The 21,697-nt window shown below is 44.5% G+C and overlaps 1 protein-coding gene across 3 annotated transcripts in view; it reads left to right on the top strand.

The window, feature by feature from the left end:
• Positions 1-21,697, top strand: part of PRKG1 (protein kinase cGMP-dependent 1) — a 1,133,286-nt gene that overhangs the window by 194,901 nt on the left and 916,688 nt on the right. The window contains exon 1 of one of the 3 annotated variants that reach the window (XM_044296554.1): positions 19,980-20,951. The exons of 1 other annotated variant lie outside the window; for it this stretch is intronic. In XM_044296554.1, coding sequence (XP_044152489.1) covers positions 20,644-20,951 — 308 coding nt within the window. In that variant the 5' untranslated portion in view covers positions 19,980-20,643. Of the gene's footprint in view, positions 1-19,979; positions 20,952-21,697 lie in introns of those variants that run through there. One more of the 3 variants, XM_044296556.1, reaches the window with a different exon arrangement.

The raw sequence follows: 21,697 nt of genomic DNA, 5'->3' as shown, positions 1-21,697 counted from the left end.
CATAGTTTTGAGTATGGTCTGTGCATTCTGACCTGTACCAAAAAGTTTCATTTTGTTATTTTCTCATATACATTTATAGTTGTGTGTTTACTTGAAAACGCTTGAAATCCATTATCCAATCTAGTAGCCTGCCTCCCACAAAACCGAGCAATCTCTGCCTAGAGTGGCCGCATTCTGCTCCAGCGTTATCCGTGCTTCCACTGACATCACAGCATTGCAGCTCATGTATTTCTATGCAAACAAAAATGAATAATCATTAGAAAGCCAGAAATTGGAAACTGCTGTTTGAATTGCAGCTTAAACAAACACAGCCAAATAGTCTGTTCACTTTAAATCATAAAGTAATCCCTGCACCTAAATATTTGCATGGCCTGGCACATGGAGAAGCTTTGTCTATACACTTGCAAGTAATACAGCTCTTACGAACTTCTCGTCGCTTTTCCTCGTCTGGAATGCAGTAGATTACATCTGATTTTTGGGGCTAAAAATAGCTCTCATTTCTGGGTCTGGGAGGGGTCCCAAATGGGGGACCCACTTTTATGAATTACATTGGCTTTAATGTTGCAATGAAACTTATCTGCAATGTGCCTCAGAAGATACAATTCTTTCCTTTGAACCACTGTCCCTTTCATATATTATGACCAGTAAATAACATGTGTCACATACCGGCTGGTGCTACTGCATCACCCGTTCCTACCAACCACTGCTGCTCTGGTCTTCGCTGTATTGCTGGGTGACTTGTAGCAAGACTCGATGTTCCACCCTTCAGGAGGCTTCATAAGCGGACCAATCTGAATGCTCGGTTTGAAACTGGCTTGCCTTGATGTCTGTACCAAATATCATATCCTATAACCTGGTGTGCTTTTGGATTGCTGATTTTTGACCTGGCTCCTTTCCTTACTGGTATTGACTCGGACTGTTTAACTTACCTTTTACCTGCTGTTCTGCTCCATCTCAAAGCTTGGATTTTGCCTGGTCTTCTTTATTGCTACTTGGTATTAATCCTGTTAGGTTACACTCTAAACTGTTTCCTCCTGGGGGGACCTGGTGATTGCAACCAGGGCCACCATCAGGGCATTGCAGTCAGGGGCCTGGGCCTGGACCCCGCCAACAACGTTGGCAGCCTTATCCAAATTCAGTGCAGTGAACGTTAATGAAGTTGTGGTGCCCTTGGGATCAACATGATACTACCAAAACTAAACTTATAGTAATTTGTGGGGTTTTGAACCGCAGATCGTCTATATGGCAGGAAGGGGCTCTACCTCTAGGCTACAGTCCTGACATGCTGCAAAGCTTGTATTGTTGTGCTTAAAAAGCTAATACATATCACTGTTCTCTTCTCAGACATAATATTAAATAAATGGTATATTACTGAAATGAAAGGGGAAAAAATTACACCATTTTTATATCCCCTATTTACCGATCATCATAAGTAATGTGGTCACTGCATTGTACAGGTTTGGGATGCCAAATACTGTTTTGTGATATTTAATAGTAAGTTACAAAAATGCATTTATTATTACTTTTTTTTGCTTTAAAGAGAACCTTTCACTACTGTACAAACTAAAAACTAACTAGATCAGTGGGCAGAGCGGCGCCCAGGGGTCCCCCTGCACTTACTAGTATGCCTGGGCGCCGCTCCGTTCGCCCGGTATAGGCTCCGGTGTCTGCGCTCCCTCTGACTGATAATTTGTAGGAGGTGTGTCCCTTGCTGCAGTGCTGGCCAATCGCAGCGAACAGCTCATAGCCAGGCTATAAGCTGTGCGCTGCGATTGGCCAGCACTGCAGCAAGGGACACACCTCCTACAAGAATACAGTCAGAGGGAGCGCAGACACCGGAGCCTATACCGGGCGAACGGAGCGGCGCCCAGGCATACTAGTAAGTGCAGGGGGACCCCTGGGCGCCGCTCTGCCCACTGATCTAGTTAGTTTTTAGTTTATACAGTAGTGAAAGGTCCTCTTTAATATAATGTTTTTCCTAACAATAACTTTGCAGAAATATGTAACTCTTTCTATAAAAAAAATTGTAAATAAATGGAAATGGCATTTAGTAGCTGAAAACAGAACTCTCCTATAGAGTAGTGGATAAGGCTCCTGCCTCCTGTACAACTTGTCGTGGGTTTGAGTCCCAGTACATACAAGCATGTTTATCACATGTCTTGACAGGAAAATTTAACTTTTATTTTCCAGCTTTTTTTCTGTTAAAAGTAAAATTTCTGCAAAGTTAACATGTTAACCGTTCACACGGTTTGCCAGTATAGGTCCCTAAAATTCCTGATGGCAAAGTAAAGTCCAGATTCTTCTATGAGGGTTAAAGGGTGTATTTCTTACATTCCGTAAACCAGTCCAACTGTGGCAGCTTTGTTGTGGCAAGCTAAACCATAATAGCATAGATATATTTAATATATATATATCTTTAAAACATGTGCCTGCACATGAGTAATTATTGAGCCTCATAGCAAAAACAGGAATAGAACCCCACTTTGCTGTGGCCACCTTCAGTAGGTTTCAGGCCATGGTCTTGGATTATTATGGGAGATGCCGTATTTGGCCATTTGGCATCTTTGTTATGCAATTATAATTTTTCTTCTGTGGCATCTTCTACCATATCTCTGTCCCGTGTAGCTGATGATTCCACATAGACTCTCAGGTCTTTGCATATTTTCACTCTGCCTTGCATTTTCTTTCTCCCTTACCCTTCTTCGACCAGGCATCTGCCATCTTCTAGCGACAGTCCGATGCCCTCACCCCTGGCACTCTTGTAATACTGAGAGTGGATGTCAAAAGCTACAAAGTCCCAAAGCAACCGTGGGCTTGGTACTCCAGCAGTCCTCTTTGATAGATGTATGTCTGTAGAGTGGATAACATGTGCAGATGGTGTCCTGGTCAGATTAAAAACTATGGCCCTGGAGCTACAGAGCGACGGTGTTAACCAATGCTCCAGTCGGAAGTCTTACTGCTATTTTTATTCCTGTTTTTAACCCTGTTTCTGCCATGTTTCCAGTGCTTTGCCATTCCAGACTATCATAATGCAACAGACATGCACAGTAGAAAGAGGAGACAGAGCCGTATGCTGGGAATAATGATTGAATGTACCTGTATGACCTAGTTGTGCACAGGGGCGTGCTGAGTCAGTATGCACACTGCCTTGAGCCTTGGGCTGAGTGTAAGGTGGTCATATGTACTGTAGATGAAGATATGAGGAAAGACTACAAGGCGCATATGGGTGTAGAAATATGGGTCTAAATTAGTATCATCCTAGCATTTTTAATGACATAATTGACCTGTACATCAGACTTAAACTCTTTAGATTATAGAGATATGTTCTTTACATGTACAATACGTTCATTCTGTTTATATGAACTGTCACTTGCCATATATTATCCAGCGTACTGTATATCGGGCCGCATAAAATAGCTATAATAAAGTACATTTTATAACCCCTAAAAACTGTTACTTTGGTGGTACTAGCAATCCTAAATATACTTAAATGGGTTTTTATGGAGTACAGTATTGATGATCTATCTTTAAGATAGAATATAATTAAATATAAACTATAATGAAAGAGTTTTTCTGGGAGTACAGTATTGATGATCTATCCTCAAGCTAGATCATCAATATCAGATTGCAGAGACCCGGATTGGAGACGAGGAGGATGGGAGTAGTAATTGTGGGCTTGAGGGTAGTAATAGCACTCACAGTTCACAGTAGCAATCTCTCCCTCTGGTACTGCCTTTTATTCCCTCAGGGCATACCCTGGTGTTGGGGCTCCTGCCTGGTGGTAGTTGTGGTGCCCTTGAGGTTGAGCAGATCCAACCGCTCAGTGCAGGTCTTTAGCTCAGGATTTATTAGCTCCCAACGCTTCTCACCCTGACGACATTGATTGAGTTTGAAAGCTCTCTTCCTATAGCTATCAGTGGAATGGGAGGGCATGGAGATATGGGAGCTCAAGAACACGAGGACTCCCAAGCATGTACGCTGTATGAGTGGATTCCAGTCCTCGTCTCGCGCTGATGCTGACTCAAAACCAATTTTAGAAAAATGTATTAAAGTAAGCGATTCAGTGTTTTGCTCTAGCATAAATCTGGGGGATGATCTGCAATAATATATACAGTCTGTAGACAAGATGGTAAAAAAGCAAACCCTTTAAATTGCCTTTTAAAAGGGTTGTCCAGTTAGGACAAGCCTTCCACTAAATTTACCTCCCCCACCGATCACTTGAAAAACTGTGTGTTAAAAATGATGAATTATTAAAAGATGTCCGCTTTGTCTAATAGAGCTTTGCTTCCTAAAAGGTTTTTTCTATCCTTTGTATATTAGAATATCTCACCAGACATACACCACCACATGTTTTGTTTGATCAAACCTAAATATTTGAAGGTATAACTAAGCAGAAGGTGATGTTCCAGATGATCAACATCTGGGCCTCCCATTACCTCTGTGTATACATCTCTTTCGGGGCTTCTTCGTGGATTTGGGTATCTCTTCTAGACAAGAAGTGAAATAGAGAACTGCAATTATCACACAGAAAAATATTCATTGTGTGTTGAGTCCATAGTTGTATTTTTCTTTTCCTTTAATGGAGATGAACATTGAAAATAAAATACTGCAATGTGAATGCAGCCGTAAAGGGGTTTTCAGCGAGTAAAATACTGATGACCGATCTTCACGATAGGTAATGAATATCTTATCTGATCGATCATCACAATAGGTGAGTTTCTGACCCCTGGGACAGTCACTTTCCACTGTTTGAAGAGGCCATGGCGCTCTGGTGAGTACATCAAGCACAGCGCCATTCATTGTATATTCATGACATGGCATTCACTTGCATGGAACTGCGCTGGCCATGTGACCAATGAAAGTGACATAACTGAACTAGGAAGATTGTGAAAGGGTTGTGTACTGACTTACTGGTGCCGGGTCCTGTCTGTGTATAGCGCGGCTATACAGGAGCCGCGCCATACACAGACAGGACCCGGCACCAGTAATTGGATCAGCCCTGCCAATCGTGTATACCTGGTCCTAAAGACTTGATAAAGGAGTATTGTCACTCCGAAACGCGTTGTCATCTGAACAAATAAATATCTCTTAAAAGACGTCATTTGCTATTGTGGTTTTGGGCCAAAAGGTATCACAGTGTGTACAAGTCAGTACACAGCCCTTTCACAGTATTCTACATCACTCCTCTGGAGTACTGGCAACTCCTAGGATTGAGAAAGATACCGGCAGCACACCTTATCCGGATTGAACCCCTATTCCCCCCGCCTTTGCAAGTGTTGTGCTGATACAAGCATAACACCAGAAGCTGAGTGTAACTACTGACACAGTACTCTCTCTAAAACTATTTACCAAACAATACTACCCTATGAGCGCCTTGTCTCCCGTTTATCCCGCCAAAATTGCTAAACTAGGAAGATGGGAGTTGTAGTTTTGCAACAGCTGAAGAGCCACAGGTTGGTAAACATATGTCTACAGCATTGTCAGAAGTGCTGAAGTAAAATAAAAGCTGTGCTGTGATTGGTTCTTATCGGTAAAAATTAATATTGCCCTGTGATTGGGTGCTATGGGCAACAGTTTGTCTATTAGACTGCACATGTAGGGAGATAAGAGGCAGACTGAAGAGGAGATGTAAGATCCAACAGATTCTATGCAAAGAAGCACTCCCAAAACAGGTGCAAAGATATTTCCTTAATAAATAGGCACCTAGTATAAGGTTTTGCAAAGTTTGCAGGCATAACCAAAGTGTTAGGACAGCTATACACATTCAATAGCCATTGCCCGAACAATTAGCTATCTCTCTCAACTCCCTCCCAGTTCCTCCATACACATCTGCTTGGCCAAATGTGTATGTGTATATATTGGGGGGAGAAGAAAAAGCCGCTGCCGGAGACTTACGGTATATCCCAGGGGAACAAAAAGATCAGGTAAAAATATTCATCTCAGCTGATTATTCTCTCCCCCATCATCATCTATTGGGGCAGAGTTGGGAGCTCCCCATACACATTAAGCGGTTGGCCAAACCCACCGAGAACATTGGGTGTATAGGGGGCCTGTAAAAAAATTATTAAAAAAATAGTGAATGTTTTCTTTACCTCTCTAATTGTCCCAAAGACAACAGTGAGTACTTCTAGGAAAGAAATTGCTTTAGAAAATAATTATATATATAGATAGACACCCAGGCAATGCTTGGTATATACGCTAACATATACAGTATATAGTAGTGAAAGTTTGTTATTCATATGCTCCTATGTACCTTGCTGGATCTCAATCAAGGTCGGTACATATACTCTTCATGATGAAACTTAAAATACTGAGGTGTTGTCAAGTACAGGTTTTAATATAAAAAATGTGGTTTTGATTCAGCATGCACTAAAATGAGTATACTAATGTAGCTGAGGCACTGCTTCTCACTATGCCACTTATCTCCCCTGCATTTCATTCTGCCTCTCATCCCCGCTACATGTGCTGTCTAAAAGACAAACTGTTCATTCCCCATAGCAACCAATCACAGCACACCATACATATTCTGCTCAGCCGAACATGTATGTGTATTTAATGGAGAACAAATGGATCAAGTCAATATATTTGTCACGGTGCGGCTCACTGTGACAGTTGTGGCCGTGTAGGCTGGCTGCAGGTTCTCTCGCGTAGTGGCTGCAGGTTGACACCTGTGTATGCTGGTTTCTTGGTGCTGCGTGCTGGCTGCGGTGTTGTGTGTGAACTGTGGCCTGTGTTGTGACTCCTGTGTCTGCATCTCTGTGGTTTCTGTCTCTAGTGCCCTGTTGGCTGTCTTCATGCGCCTTTTGTACTGGCTGTGGGTTTCCCCATGTATGCTGGTTCTGTTATGCATGCTGGCTGCGGCCTTGTGTGTGAACAGGGTCTGAGTGTGGATGCATTTCTGTTTGTGACATGAGTTGTCTGTGCTCTGGCGTGCTGGCTGCAGTGGACTCCGTGTATGCTGGTTACGACTCAGCCTGCTGACAACGCCTGTACCTCTGGTACCTTGCTCAGGTACCTCCTGGTCCGCCTGGACCAGCTGCCTCATGTGCCAATCCTCCTCAAGAGGTAGCAACCTGGTGTTCCACTTTGGAAAGTCTATCCCCATCCTCAGGGGTACTGTGAAGATCGAGGGGTTCACTTAGACAACGCCCTTAGAGGAGGTAGGACACATGGCACAGTGGGTTCACACCCGCTGGTTTGTGACAATATTCATTTTCCGCGATCCTCATCTCCCACCGACATCATCTGTCAGGGAAGATACAGGAGCTGCCCATACACAATAAACTGTTGGTCAAACCCACCGAGAACGTGGGGTTTAACCAACAATAAACTCTTGTCAATGGAGGTCTTTAAATAAAAAGCATAATTGATTTAAAAAAAGATGGATGTTTTCAAATTGGGCCAAAGACAATAATGAGTATTTCTAGGTAAGAAATAGCATTAGAAAATATTTATATACTGTAGATAGACTTACACCCGGGCAACGCCGGGCATGTGCGCTAGTGTCTCCTAAAATTGAATACGGAAAGGTATACCATAACCACAAGGTACTCATTTTATTCTTCAGTCCTAGTATAAGCAAAGATTTGTCTCTGCTGTTAACCCACTTGGATGAACGTGAAATTACATGTGGAATCTTCATTTTCTGAATGTGTATCCACTTTGAAAATAAATGGGAATTGATTTAAATAACGTTCACTTGATGATCCATTTTCATTACAGCCAGAAAGCGAAGGAGACAGGATTATCTCAGTAAACAGGACGTGCGGCCATCACCCCAAAGAAGACTCATTATGTGGTACAATATTTCATCTAAAGAGTATATGATTCTTTCAGATGGCGTAATGGATATAAACATTGGCTTCCTCTATGGCAAAGATGCTTCTCTTCGTCATCATCATTTCACTTCTGGAGGTTATACATTGTGTGTAATCATGTCGGTTCTCTGGGTTATTGCCTTGTTCTCTAGTTCTTAAATGAATGTAATGAGACTGTACGTTTAATGACTTGCTTTTTGTGATATTTGTGTTTAGGGCTTACAATCTATATTAACTGCATAGTAAATGCCAGCTGTATTATAGAGTATGTCGGCTGTTAGAGAATGTTTCTTTTACTGTAGTCCTATCGCTAGGTTAGGCCATCTACCTGTGAGTTCTCAATGTCAAGACAATACCCCTATGGACACCTTTGGGGGCATTTGTATTTTTATTATTACTCACTTTGGGCTAAAATTATTTTTTTAATTGCACCTTATGACACGGGGACCCGGCTTCAATCGGGTATATTTAATCTATTTAATTTAATGTTTGTGTGTGTCGTTAAAATATATCAACATTATCCACTATAACAGTGACCTCTACAGCACCCTGGCCCCAAAACAGTGACCTCTACAGCCCCCCCACCTCTTAACACTGACCCCCCCCCCACAGTGCCCTATCCCTTAAAATTGGACCTCCACAGCAGCCCACCCCCTTAACCTTTACAGCAGCCTTCCCCTTTAAGAGTGAGTTTCACAGCACACCACCCCCTTGACAGTGACCTCCACAGGGGCCCGACCCCTTAACAGTGGCCTTTACAGCAATCTGCACTGACCTCCACAGCGGACCATCCCCTTAACTGTGACCTCCACAGCAGCCTGCCCCTAGGGTGGCCAGAGGTCCAGTTTTAGACCGGACAGTCCGGCTTTCAGACTCCCTGTCCTCCGTCTGGCGCAGGGCCTGGACGGACACAGGGATGTCCTTTTGAACAGCTCACTCTCAGACAGCAGCACTGTGCTGTCTGAGTGTGAGCTGCAGGGAGAAAGTCACTATCCCTCCAACCCCTGCAGCTGATAGAAGTTGATTTTTTACTTTACTTTTTCAATCCCTGCCGGCTAAGGAGTGGAATGGGGCATGGCCTAACCGGATCAGGGGCGTGGCTTAGTGGACCTAGGGGCGTGTTTTTAAGTTTATCTTTTGAGGGTGGACACATTGTGGCAGGGGGCGTGTCTGGGCTCCTTCCTGCAAGAGTGACGCCCCTCTGGGCACCTTAATGGCTCATTTGCATACCAAAAATCAGAGGATAAAACATCTATTGCTGGAACAAAGGCACTTCTTGAAATAAGGTACTAAGTGCTATTAGGCCATGACTTTACTTCAATAGCGATTATCCTGGTGACAGATTTCCTTAAAGCTCACCTACAGCAGTGAAGATAAATGGCTGGGTTGTTATGGAAACCTGGAGTAAAACTGTATGTGGAGGCTGGAAGACCTGCAAGCTTCTATTGGCTGATAATGGTCATGTGACCAAGCTTCTATTGGCTAATGCATTTTTTGGGAATATCTCAGGAACGGTACGTCCTAGAGAGCTGAGACCTGGTCTAAAACCTTCCCGACACATGTGTGCCAAATTTAGTGATTTTAAATGCGATGGTGCAGATTCCTTTACCGGACACACACACACACACATACATACATTCAGCTTTATATATTAGATTTTCAACTGGTCATTTAGTTGAACGTCATGTAATCCTAAATTTTGTTTGACAAGACAATCCTTCTGGATGTGAACATGCTTCCGTTCACTGACAGCAAGTGGAGGCTTTGAAATTGTGAAAATGTGAAGTAGAGATGAGCGAATGTCATGTTATGAAATTCGTTCACGCTTCGTTTGGTGGTGAAAGCAGAATTGCGTTATGGATTCCGTTACCACGCACTTTAACGCAATTCTATGAGGCATTCCGTTATTTATTCCGTCATAATAGAAGTCTGTGGGCTGCAGAACGGATCCGTCCCGTTATGATGGAGTCCTCCCCTGCATAACGGATCAATTTTGCAGCCCACAGACTTCTATTATGACGGAATGAATAACGGAATGCCTCTAAAGGCATTCCGTTAAGCATTTTGTCATAGAATTGCGTTATGGTCCGTGGTAACGGAATCCATAACACAATTCACCTTTTACTAGCAAACGAAGCGTGAAGGAATTTCAGAATATGAAATTCGCTCATCTCTAATGTGAAGCATGGAGTATATGAGAGAGTTGCATAGATTTGCAATGTACAATAATTAAGATCTATTTCCATCTGAATGGACAAACCCTTTCATGAAAGCTTCTGGCGGTATGCCTGTGGATAGAAATAAGGAGAAGACTTTGATCATACTGGAGCGGTGTAGAAAATGTACTTAGCCTCATTAATAAATACCCTCCATATACTAATATGGATAATATGATTACTGCAAAGCTGTATAACCATAGACAATCCTCACAAATACATTATACTTCTTGTGGTAGATACCGAGGTAAGCTGGCAGTGCACATCAGATCAATGCCATCCAAACCCGATGCCCCATCCTTTTGTCCTCTGATAATGTCACGAGGGTGTCAAGAGCCACGTCTGACTCCGTTATACCCGGGGTCAGGAAGTCGCAGCGGGTGGCTGCTCGCTCTATGTCTAAAGATCATGCTGCTTCTTAATGATAGCTTTCTGTGTTTGCCTTGCAATCCTTTTTGGCTCACTCAGGGATCCGAAGCTTCTCCTCCTCAGCTGTTTCTTGTCTGTCACTCCCAAACCTCCTTATATTCTCCTCTCCCACTTCTCTGGTTGCCTGATATAGAGCTTCCTGCCTGGACTAGCGATCCCCTAGTGTTAGTGGTGCGGACTAGCGATCCCACCGGCCTATTCACTATCTAGGGCTCATTTCAGGGAAATCCAGGGTTTAGGCACGTGATCGGCGTACGGGTGAGAAACCCGTCTAGGGACGTCAGGGCAGTCAGGTGCCAGCCTCAAGGTGAGTTAGGGGTCACCACCTTTCCCTCTCCCTTGGACAGGGCCTTCCCTTTTCCCTCCCTTTGCGTCACGTATGTGATCGGCACGCCGGTCGTGATAGATAAGCTGCGACCAGAGGTGCCTGACCGCTGCTTATTCTCGGCTCTTCATTAAGAAAACATGCACGCTCAGCCGAGCTGAGCGTGCATGTGCAGCGGGCCCAAGAGAGGAAGAAAAGATAGGAGTGATAGTAGCATGAGTAGTGGTCAGTCTGACACCCCCCTGGGCCATGCAGTGATGGGAAGGGCGCACTGTTCTATATATTCACCAACTATATAGTGCGGTTTTCATTAGTTAAATGAAAGGCAGCTGCGGGCTAATTGGCAGTGCGGTTCTTGACCGCAGCACAGCCGCAACCCGACCGGATTATGACCGCTCCTGTTGTCGTTCCCTCATACAGCTATAAGCCTCACACACCATAACTGCAAAACGCGGATACGCAAAATACTGATACTGGCCATGTGCATGTAGCATTTTTTGCTGTCCCAATAGTAGAAAGGACTATTCTTGTCCGCCAAATGTTCTAGAATTTGCGGGACGGACACATGGATGCAGACAGCAAAAAAAGCAGATCGCTCTTAGATCAAAACTGCGGTCGTGTGCAGGAGGCCTTAATCAATATACCGGTAAATAATAACTTCTGTCTTCCCGGACCTGGTGACAGATTTCTTTCTCGCACTTTTTCTGGCTCATTTAGAATAGATTTTGCTATTAATAGCTTAGATGTAACCCGTTGTGAAGGTGAACACAGAACGCATTTAGAGATGGTATTACGTTGGCGTTTCCAGACAGGTGTTTCAATCCACGGATCCCACTGGCTGATTCATAAGATTTTTACACTTCCTACAATTGGCCACTATGTGGCACTGTTCCGATTACTTGCAGGCGGACATTATTTTGAGGTTGTGATATAGTATTAACCCGTACCCACATCTTCAATCATCACTTACTGAAAAAGAAGATTTGCGTCATAGAACTGCTTTCTTCGTGTACGCTGGGTTGACTATGTTGGAATTAGATTATGTGCTTGTAGTTAGTTGTGTACCAACTACAAATCTACAGAGGCAGTACTATCCTTACACAGTATAAGGCCTCATGCACACGACCGTATGCATTTTGTGGTCTGCAAAAAATTGATCCGCAAAAAATACGGATGAGAACCGTGTGCATTCCGTATTTTGCGGCTGGCTCCTAAAGGAACAGTCCTATCCTTGTCTGTAATGCGGACAGTAATAGGACATGTTCTATTTTTTTGCGGAACGGATATACGGAAACAGAATGCACGCGGAGTAACTTTTATTGAATTAAATAGTTTCACATATGGTCCACAAAAAAAAAATGAACGGACATGGACAGAAATCACGTTCGTGTGCATGAGGCTCAATGCCTCAGCCCAGTCCTAAGTGGGGATCACTGCGCAAAAACACCCGCGCGACAATATATTTTTTTAAAGTTGCAAAACGGGGTCTTGCAACTTTTCTTTACGCCAAAAACCAGCATAGCAGCTTTTGAAAATGACCCCCATTGTGCCTGGTATAACTGTGAATTCCCTGGTGGCAAACTCCCTTTAAGGCTACTTTTACACTTGCGGCAGAGGATTCCAGCAGGCAGTTCTGGCGACGGATCCGGCAATCTGGATGCAAACGGATGCATTTACTTTTATGGGTCCACAAAAAAAAAAGAAATTACTCTGTGTGCCTTCCGTTTCCATATGTCCGCATGGACTTTCCACAAAAAAGATAGAACATATCCTACAAGCATAGGCATTGTTACAATGGATCCGCAAAAAAAAACGATGCAATATGGATGTCACACGGACGTCATCCGTAATTTTTGGCGGATCTGTGTTTTGCGGATCGCAAAATACATACGTTCATGCGCATGAGCCCTAAAGGAAAGCCCAGCAATTCCTAACACGGCTGCAGACCTCTCCGAGCTTGTTACCACATTATTTTAGATCATTTATCGTGCGCACTGCTCGCTGCGTTTGGCGACTTGTCAGGACGGGATGCTGCTCAGTTGATGAGTGAATATAATTACCCTAATCACCCTGCTAGCAGTGATGAGGTTAATAAAGGCATCACATCGCTGCCAGAGAGGAGTGGTTAACCCTGTCATCCCCACAAACGCCTCCTGCCGAGTAGGAGTGCTCATGACTGCGAGGACACATGGTGAGAGATGGCAGCGTGGTACAGTAACTGCATTTTATATGGCTCCTAATAAATACTTTCAGATCGGCATACACTAACTGAATATTAACCGCAGGCCATTTTCTACTAGGGTATGATTACTGCAAGATTTATTTAAACTCATTTCCTGACGCATTATAACAGTGTGTCAAGGCAGTAACTGCACTGGTTATACCGTACTGTACGGTCGCAGCGTCAGAGCCAGCGAAGAGAAGGAAAACTGTGACTGTGCCGTCTCTGAAAGGAGATGGCACAAATCCATACACACGTATGTATGTAATGAATTCTTCATTCAAAACACGTGAACCCTTAGGGTATGGTGACACGGAGCGGCCATGATACAGTCGGGTTGCAGTCTCGCTGCGGTCAAAAACCGCATGGCCAATTAGCTGCAGCTGCCTTTCATTTAACTAATGAAGACTGCACTGTATAGTGGGTCTTCATTGTTAAAGGGGTTGTCCGAGTTTGGAAGCAAAAAAATATAGCACTGTAAAGCTACATGCACACGACCGTTCCGTTTTTTTGCGGTCTGCAAACCGCAGACCCGCAAAAAACGGAAGCCGCCCGTGTGCCTTCCGCAATTTGCGGAGCAGAACGGGCGGCCCATTGTAGAAATGCCTATTCTTGTCCTCAAAACAGACAAGAATAGGACATGCTATATTTTTTGGGCGGGGCCACGGAACGGAGCAACGGATGCGGACAGCACACGGAGTGCTGTCCGCATCTTTTACGGCCCCATTGAAGTGAATAGGTCTGCATCCGAAGATACAAATGGTGAATAGGATGCACAGTGGTGTTGATCCTCCAAAAAAGGGGATCTGCATCCGAACCACAAAAACTGCGGCTTGGATGCAGACCAAAACAACGCCGTGTGCATGAGGCCTAAATCTGATGAGCAGCAATATATAACTAAGCTAAGCAAGTTTTAGGTAAAAAAAATATATATTTCCTCATTTCCCTGGTTCTATCCTTTGTTTACCTGAAATAACAACAATCTCTGCCCCTCCCCCTGCTCTACAAAGGGAGTGAATACAAGAGCTGCCCTGAGTGACATGTCTGCCTGCTGGGAGACTCAGCAGCATGTCGTATGTGTAGGACTACAAGTCCCAGCTGTGCAATGGCACTGCTGATACACACAAGATCTCCCCCCTACCTGTTCTTGTGCAATGCTCTGCAGAACTCCTCTGTCAGCTCCTGTGCCCAGCATTTGTCTCCTCACTGCCTTCAGCTACTCAGTAAAGCCTTCAGCCCTGAGTCTGTGCTCCTGAAGGGGTTAATCTTTCCTGAAGTATCCAGTGGGAGGGAGACACAGGGCAGAGAGCAGCAGCTCAGCCAGTGCAGGGGGAGTGGCCATCACTGTGACATCTGGTGTACAGACAAAGATCTGCTCTCTCAGGCTTGTGCACAAAACATTATCAGAGCAGGCAGAGAAGCTGACATCACAGGTCATGTGACCCTCAGTGAAATCTGAGAAAGGAGCAACTACAGATGCAGTAAGTGCATGGTAAAGCTGTTACATTTGATTACATACAAATAACAACATAAAGATAACTCAGACAATCCCTTTAATGGCATTGCGGTATTGCAGGTGTCATGTGGCCATTATCAATGAAGATCCCATTATACAGTGCGGTCTTCATTAGTTAAATGGAAGGCAGCTGCAGCTAATTTGCCCCGCAATTCTTGACCGCAGCATTGCCGCTCCGTGTGGCCATACCCTTTTTTATGCCCAGCCCAATTTTTTTTTTATGTACTTACTGTTTAAACATTATCGTATGCTTCCGTTTCCATTTGGGATCTGCAAACAACAGATCACAAACGGAAACCAATACACATGGAGTAACTTCAGTTTTTTTTTGCGAACCCATTAAAGTGAATGGTTCCGCATATGGTCCGCAAAAAAACGAAATGGACACGGAAAGAAAATATGTTCGTGTGCATGAGCCCTAATGCTGAGAGGACCTGTCACAGGAGCAGAGTTCAGGACGGGAACTAAAGCTCCTGGATTGAACATGCTCGCCCGATACTGGCCTAAGGCTGCCCTCACACCGGGCACATATTTTTGCAGAAATTTTCTGTGACCGAAAATCAGTCCTTTTCACCTAAATGAGACTTGCAGAAATCCATGTGCTTCCCGCCAAATAAATGAATAGAACTGATTTTTAGTAGCAGAAAATTTCTGCAACAAAATCTGCGGCGAGTGAAGGTCGCCTTAGGCTATGATCCCGTAAATGCCGCAGATTTTCTGCAGTAGAAATGTGTGCAGAAAATGTGAAGCTTTTACAACAGGGGATAAGATTCCAACAAATCTCATATACAAGCTGCGGAAAGTGTCTGCACTTAAATCCGCACAGCAATTGACACGCGGTACGGATTTTAAATCTGCAGCACGTCAATTCCATTTCAATCGGCAGCATTTCCATGCCAAAATCCATACCACTGCAGATTTTGGCCCTCGGACTCTCAGCTATGTATATGTGGCCATATGCATGCCACCTGCTTCCTGTACCCTTAGGATGGATTCCCACAGGCAGATATAAAAAAAAAATATAAGGGAAAACGGCATCAGGAAGAGCGTGTACGGATTCAACCGTACATGACCATGGGCATCAGATAAATGTCAATAGTAAAAAGTCCAATTACTGACTGACACGCTCTCGAAAATGCGATCTGCCATGATGGATAATCTGACATTTATGGTACGAAAGACTGGTCTGATGTTATTATATAGAATATTTCTGACAGCTGCCTGCCTCCAGGTGAAAAAAAACGTATCTAAGGCGTCATGCACAATGCACAGAGCTTCTAGGGGAGCATACCTCCGTAATATGACATCTGATGGAGCATGTCACTAATATTTTATGTCATATTCTGTATGAAAAAAAAACCTTTATGTGACCCCCTCCCCCATAGAATACCAGAGGAATATGGAGGTGCAATAGGCCTTACTTCACTTCTACGGGTGGCGATTGGAGACCATGGACAGTTCAGTCAGGCCCTGCTCTCCTAAAGTCGGAGTCATCAGTCAGAGAATATTTTAAAAGATGTCAATAAATTGTTACATTATAAGGATTTATATGTTCAGAAAGTCTTTGCAGTGCGTACAGTGTGGCCACATGCACGATAGTCATAGAGGGGACAGAGTGGTGACACACAGGGGACAGTGCTGGCATATAAGGGACTGCGATGGCATACAGGGGACAGTGATGGCATACAGGGGACAGTGATGGCATACAGGAGACAGTGATGGCATATAAGGGACAGCGATGGCATACAGGGGACAGTGATGGCATACAGGGGACAGTGATGGCATATAAGGGACAGTGATGGCATACAGGGGACAGTGATGGCATATAAGAGACAGTGATGGCATACAGGAGACAGCGATGGCATACAGGAGACAGTGATGGCATATAAGGGACAGTGATGGCATACAGGGGACAGTGATGGCATACAGGGGACAGTGATGGCATACAGGAGACAGCAATGGCATACAGGAGACAGTGATGGCATATAAGGGACAGTGATGGCATATAAGGGACAGTGATGGCATACAGGAGACAGTGATGGCATACAGGGGATAGTGATGGCATACAGGAGACAGTGATGGCATATAAGGGACAGCGATGGCATACATGGGACAGTGATGGCATACAGGGGATAGTGATGGCATATAAGGGACAGTGATGGCATACAGGAGACAGTGATGGCATATAAGGGACAGTGATGGCATACAGAAGACAGTGATGGCATACAGGGGACAGTGATGGCCATACAGGAGACAGTGATGGCATACAGGAGACAGCAATGGCATACAGGAGACAGTGATGGCATATAAGGGACAGTGATGGCATATAAGGGACAGTGATGGCATACAGGAGACAGTGATGGCATACAGGAGACAGTGTTGGCATATAAGGGACAGTGATGGCATACAGGGGACAGTGATGGCATATAAGGGACAGTGATGGCATACAGGAGACAGTGATGGCATATAAGGGACAGTGATGGCATACAGGGGACAGTGATGGCATATAAGGGACAGTGATGGCATATAAGGGACAACGATGGCATACAGGGGACAGTGATGGCATACAGGAGACAGTGATGGCATATAAGGGACAGTGATGGCATACAGGAGACAGTGATGGCATACAGGAGACAATGATGGCATACAGGAGACAGTGATGGCATACAGGAGACAGCAATGGCATACAGGAGACAGTGATGGCATATAAGGGACAGTGATGGCATATAAGGGACAGTGATGGCATACAGGAGACAGTGATGGCATACAGGGGACAGTGATGGCATACAGGAGACAGTGATGGCATACAGGAGACAGTGATGGCATATAAGGGACAGTGATGGCATACAGGGGACAGTGATTGCATACAGGAGACAGCGATGGCATACAGGAGATAGTGATGGCATATAAGGGACAGTGATGGCATACAGGGGACAGTGATGGCATACAGGAGACAGCGATGGCATACAGGAGACAGTGATGGCATATAAGGGACAGTGATGGCATATAGGGGACAGTGTTTGCTTTAAGGGGACAGTGATGGCATATAGGGGATAGTGTTGGCATACAGGAGAGAATAATGTCATATAAGGGATAATGACGGCATACAGGGGACAGTGATGGCATATAAGGGACAGTGATGGCATATAGGGGACAGTGTTTGCTTTCAGGGGACAGTGATGGCATACAGGGGACAGTGATGGCATGTAGGGGATAGTGTTGGCATACAGGAGACAATAATGGCATACAAGCTACAGTGATGGCATACCCAGGGGACAGAATGGTGCCATACAGGTGACAGAGTGATGTCATATTAGGGGGCAGAGTGTGTAAACAGTACAGCTGGTTAGCCTGGTGGCCTAGCGGTCAGCGCTGGGGTCCTAGGTTCAAATCCGATTGAAGTCAACATCTCCATGGAGTTTGCATGTTGTCCCCATGTTTGTGTGGGCTTCCTCCGGGTATTCTGTCACACTCCAAAGAGAAGTTGACAGGGAATTTAGATTGTGAGCTTCAGTGGGGACGGTGAGCGATGACAATGTCTGTAAAGTGTTGGTGCTATATAAATAATAGATTAATAAAGGTACTGTGTGGTCCTTATGTTCTCTCTCTACACAGTACAGTATTTGCACTTACAGTACAGTCACAGTGTCCTTTGATCAAGTGCTTCCATAAAGTGAGAAGCCATGGACTTTGTGGTCCCGCGAATATATCTGATGACCACATGCACTCTTGGCTGTTGGCTTTTCTGCAATAGGGACCCTGATCATATGTTTACATTCGTACACGTGAAATCACATGCAACAATTTGTAGCCAAAATGTCTATAACAGAAACTTCAGTCCCATATTTCTGAATGGGGTCGCACATTTCTAGCAAAAATGTCTGCAACAAATCTGCCTCATGTGAATATATTCATATTAATTTATTTAACGTTGTTAAGACGCTGTCTTATAGACTAGAATCTGAGGGTTTGGCCACAAGGAGCGGCTGTGCTACGGTCGGGATGTGGCCACCTTCAGATTGAGTACCAGGTGGCTGTACGAGCCACAGCAGCATCACTAATTCACTAATCAGAAACAAATTGCTTCTTCAGTCTTCATTGTTAATGGCTGTGCAGCACCCTGTAGAAACATGCAGCCATTAACAATGAAGACCAAATAAACAATGCGGGTCTAATTAGTTATTATGATGCTGCTGTGGCTCGTACTACCAAAAGCTATTCGGCCACGTGCCAACCCCAGGACGGCTGCTCCATGTGGCCGCACCCTTAAGTTGTCCATAAAATATTTACAATAATTAGCTATCGTTATAATCAGCACTTTAATTGCGGTAAGAAAATACCGGATCGGATGCAGCCAATTAAAATCCCTTGAATGGCTAAGAAAAGTCAATGGGTGTCTTTTAAGATTTTTATTAATCATAGTCTGTGTATTTTGGGATGTGAGCCTTGGCTGATAGTGGCACGTGGGACAGCCTGGTGGGTTTTCAAGTGTGCAAAATGGCTTGCTTTGTTAGGGTACTTTCACACTTGCGGCATGGGATTCCGGCAGGCAGTTTCGTTGCAAGTCCGGCAATCCGGAGGCAAACTGATGGCATTTATCAGACGGATCCGGATGCAGATCTGTCTGACAAATGCATTGAAATACCGGATCCGTCTCTCCGGTGTAATCCAGAAAAACTTATCCGGTATTAATTAATTTTTTCATTTTTAAAGGGTTGCGCATGCGCAGACCGGAAAACCGGATCCGTTTTGCTGGAACACTTAGTACCGGATCCGGCATTAATACATTTCAATGTAAATTAATGCCGGATCCGGCATTCCAGCAAGTGTTCAGGATTTTTGGCCGGAGAGAAAACTGCAGCATGCGGCGTTTTTTTCTCCGGCCAAAAAACGTAGGAGGGACTGAACTGATGCATCCTGAACGGAATACTCTCCATTCAGAATGCATTAGGATAAAACTGATCAGTTATTTTCCAGTATTGAGCCCCTAGGACAGAACTCAATACCGGAAAAGAATAACGCTAGTGTGAAGGTACCCTTACTTTTCATCTTTTATTTATGCTGCAATGAAACTGAATGGTTGCATTCATGGGCAACTTATACTTTATGTTGCATTAATAACAGGAATGGTGCAGCATAAACTGAAGCTGGTGGGGAATGATGTCATCTACTGAACATCATGAGTTAAATTGCAGAAAGGTGGAAAGAGCTTTGTTGCAGAATAGCAGAGAGAACAGTTAAGATCTTCCTACCCATGTGGTGTATATTGCATGTGTAAAAGCATACTGGAGAGGTGGGTAAGGAAGCTAATAAGAAGAGCTTAGTATGAGCAGGGGTATAGCATGTGATGGGATCAGGAGCAGGAGCATTACATACAGAGCTGTGCTATCACAGAGGAGGCAGGGAGTGCAGTGCTGTGGAGGAGATGCCTACACTCCAGGCTTTACTCTCCAGAAGCTCCTGTAGACACAGCCCCTCTCTGCTTGTGTCTTACTCCCTCTGTGCCTCTTTCTGACGCAGATAACTGGAAATCACCCTGAACCAGAGCTCAGCTCTCTGTAATCGTAGTCATCCTGACAGAGGGAGGGATTTTTGTTCTTCTAGTTGGAGATCATGAATGCAAATGTTCCCTGGCTCTGCCTGTGATTGCTGCCACTCTCTCTAGTAATCATCCTGGTGGACATCTACTTCTACAGCAGCTGACACTTTCCAGGACCTCAGTGTGGTGGTGACCTGTAGACACTGGTAGCCCAGGGCTCTAAGGAATTTATAGCACAAAAGGAGGCATCTGTTTACCATTGGAAAGGTGGATCTTCCTCATCGTTAGGGACCTCCTCGTCGGATGCAAGAAGTGTGAAGACCTCTTGGGGACCGGCTGGGGATTTTTTTTTTAATGCACAACGGATACAAATACCTCCGGCAAGGATCTTGAAGACCGTTGATCGCGGACGCAAAAGGGAACTTCTTGTAGGGACGCTATTAGCCAGGGCCACGACCTGTTGTGCGCAAAGTAAGTTGGAGAAAGTAGGAAGCGGTTGATCCTGCTCTGGAGGGGGGTTGAATTGACCGGGAAGACGACGAAGGGAGAAGGGAAGGCAGCAGGAGCCCCTGCCGGGAATATGGGCACATTGCGGGACTTGCAGTACGCTCTGCAGGAGAAGATTGAGGAGCTCAGGCAGAGGGATGCTCTCATTGATGAGCTGGAGCTGGAACTAGATCAGAAGGACGAGCTCATCCAGAGATTGCAGAATGAGCTGGATAAGTATCGCTCTGTGATCAAACCTGCAACCCAACAGGCTCAGAAACAAACTTCCAACACCTTAGGGGAACAGAGGACCAAGAGGCAGGCTATCTCAGCTGAGCCCACTGCTTTTGACATCCAGGATCTCAGCCATGTCACTCTTCCTTTCTACCCCAAGAGCCCACAGTAAGCAGCAATGTGTCCTTGTAGCATCCTGTCTGTGCTAGTTCAGTGCTCTCTGTATTGTCTCTGTCCATCCACCTGTATATAGACGACCTTCTGCACCTTCTGCTTTCCATTTCTGTCTCCATCCTCTGCAGTTTTGTATAACTAACACTTCTGTATGGGCTATTGTGCACATTTCTTCCCCCAAAAAACCACAGTAACCGCACCCATCTATGTGTTGTTGTCAAATGTCCAGGTATGTGAAACTACACACTTTTCTATGTTTGAAAACTATCTGTTATGTACCAAATAATGTGATAACTTGGTGCAGAATGTGTCCTTATTTGCTTAGCCTATCCAGTGTGTCTTCTGTATAGTGTGGGTATTGACCTAGAGGGAGTTAGGAGTTATGCTCTTGTGCTTTTCAATGCTGGTCACAGGGAGGAGTTGACACATATTTATGCCCATAGTAGAGCACCTTTCTAAAAAGTTTGTGAATCAGGGATGAAGATTAACTTCTGTTCCATAGGGTGTGATTGTTTCTTAGCCTATCATTTCTTCTTATTAACATGTAGGATTAGCTAATTACTGTACCAACCGCATGTGATTGTGCAACCTCTTACAGATGGGTCAGTTGTAATTGTGTCGTCCAGACCAAGACCATGTGTATAACAAATCATCATGATTTCACTAATATTCTTTCTCAAATATTATTCTCACACATTAAGAAAATGTAATAATTTCATGAATGTGAAGACATCAAAGAC

This window comes from Bufo gargarizans, chromosome 6 (genome assembly GCF_014858855.1).
Source record: "Bufo gargarizans isolate SCDJY-AF-19 chromosome 6, ASM1485885v1, whole genome shotgun sequence".
Classification (NCBI taxonomy): domain Eukaryota; kingdom Metazoa; phylum Chordata; class Amphibia; order Anura; family Bufonidae; genus Bufo; species Bufo gargarizans.
This window is presented reverse-complemented; position numbering and strand designations above follow the sequence as displayed.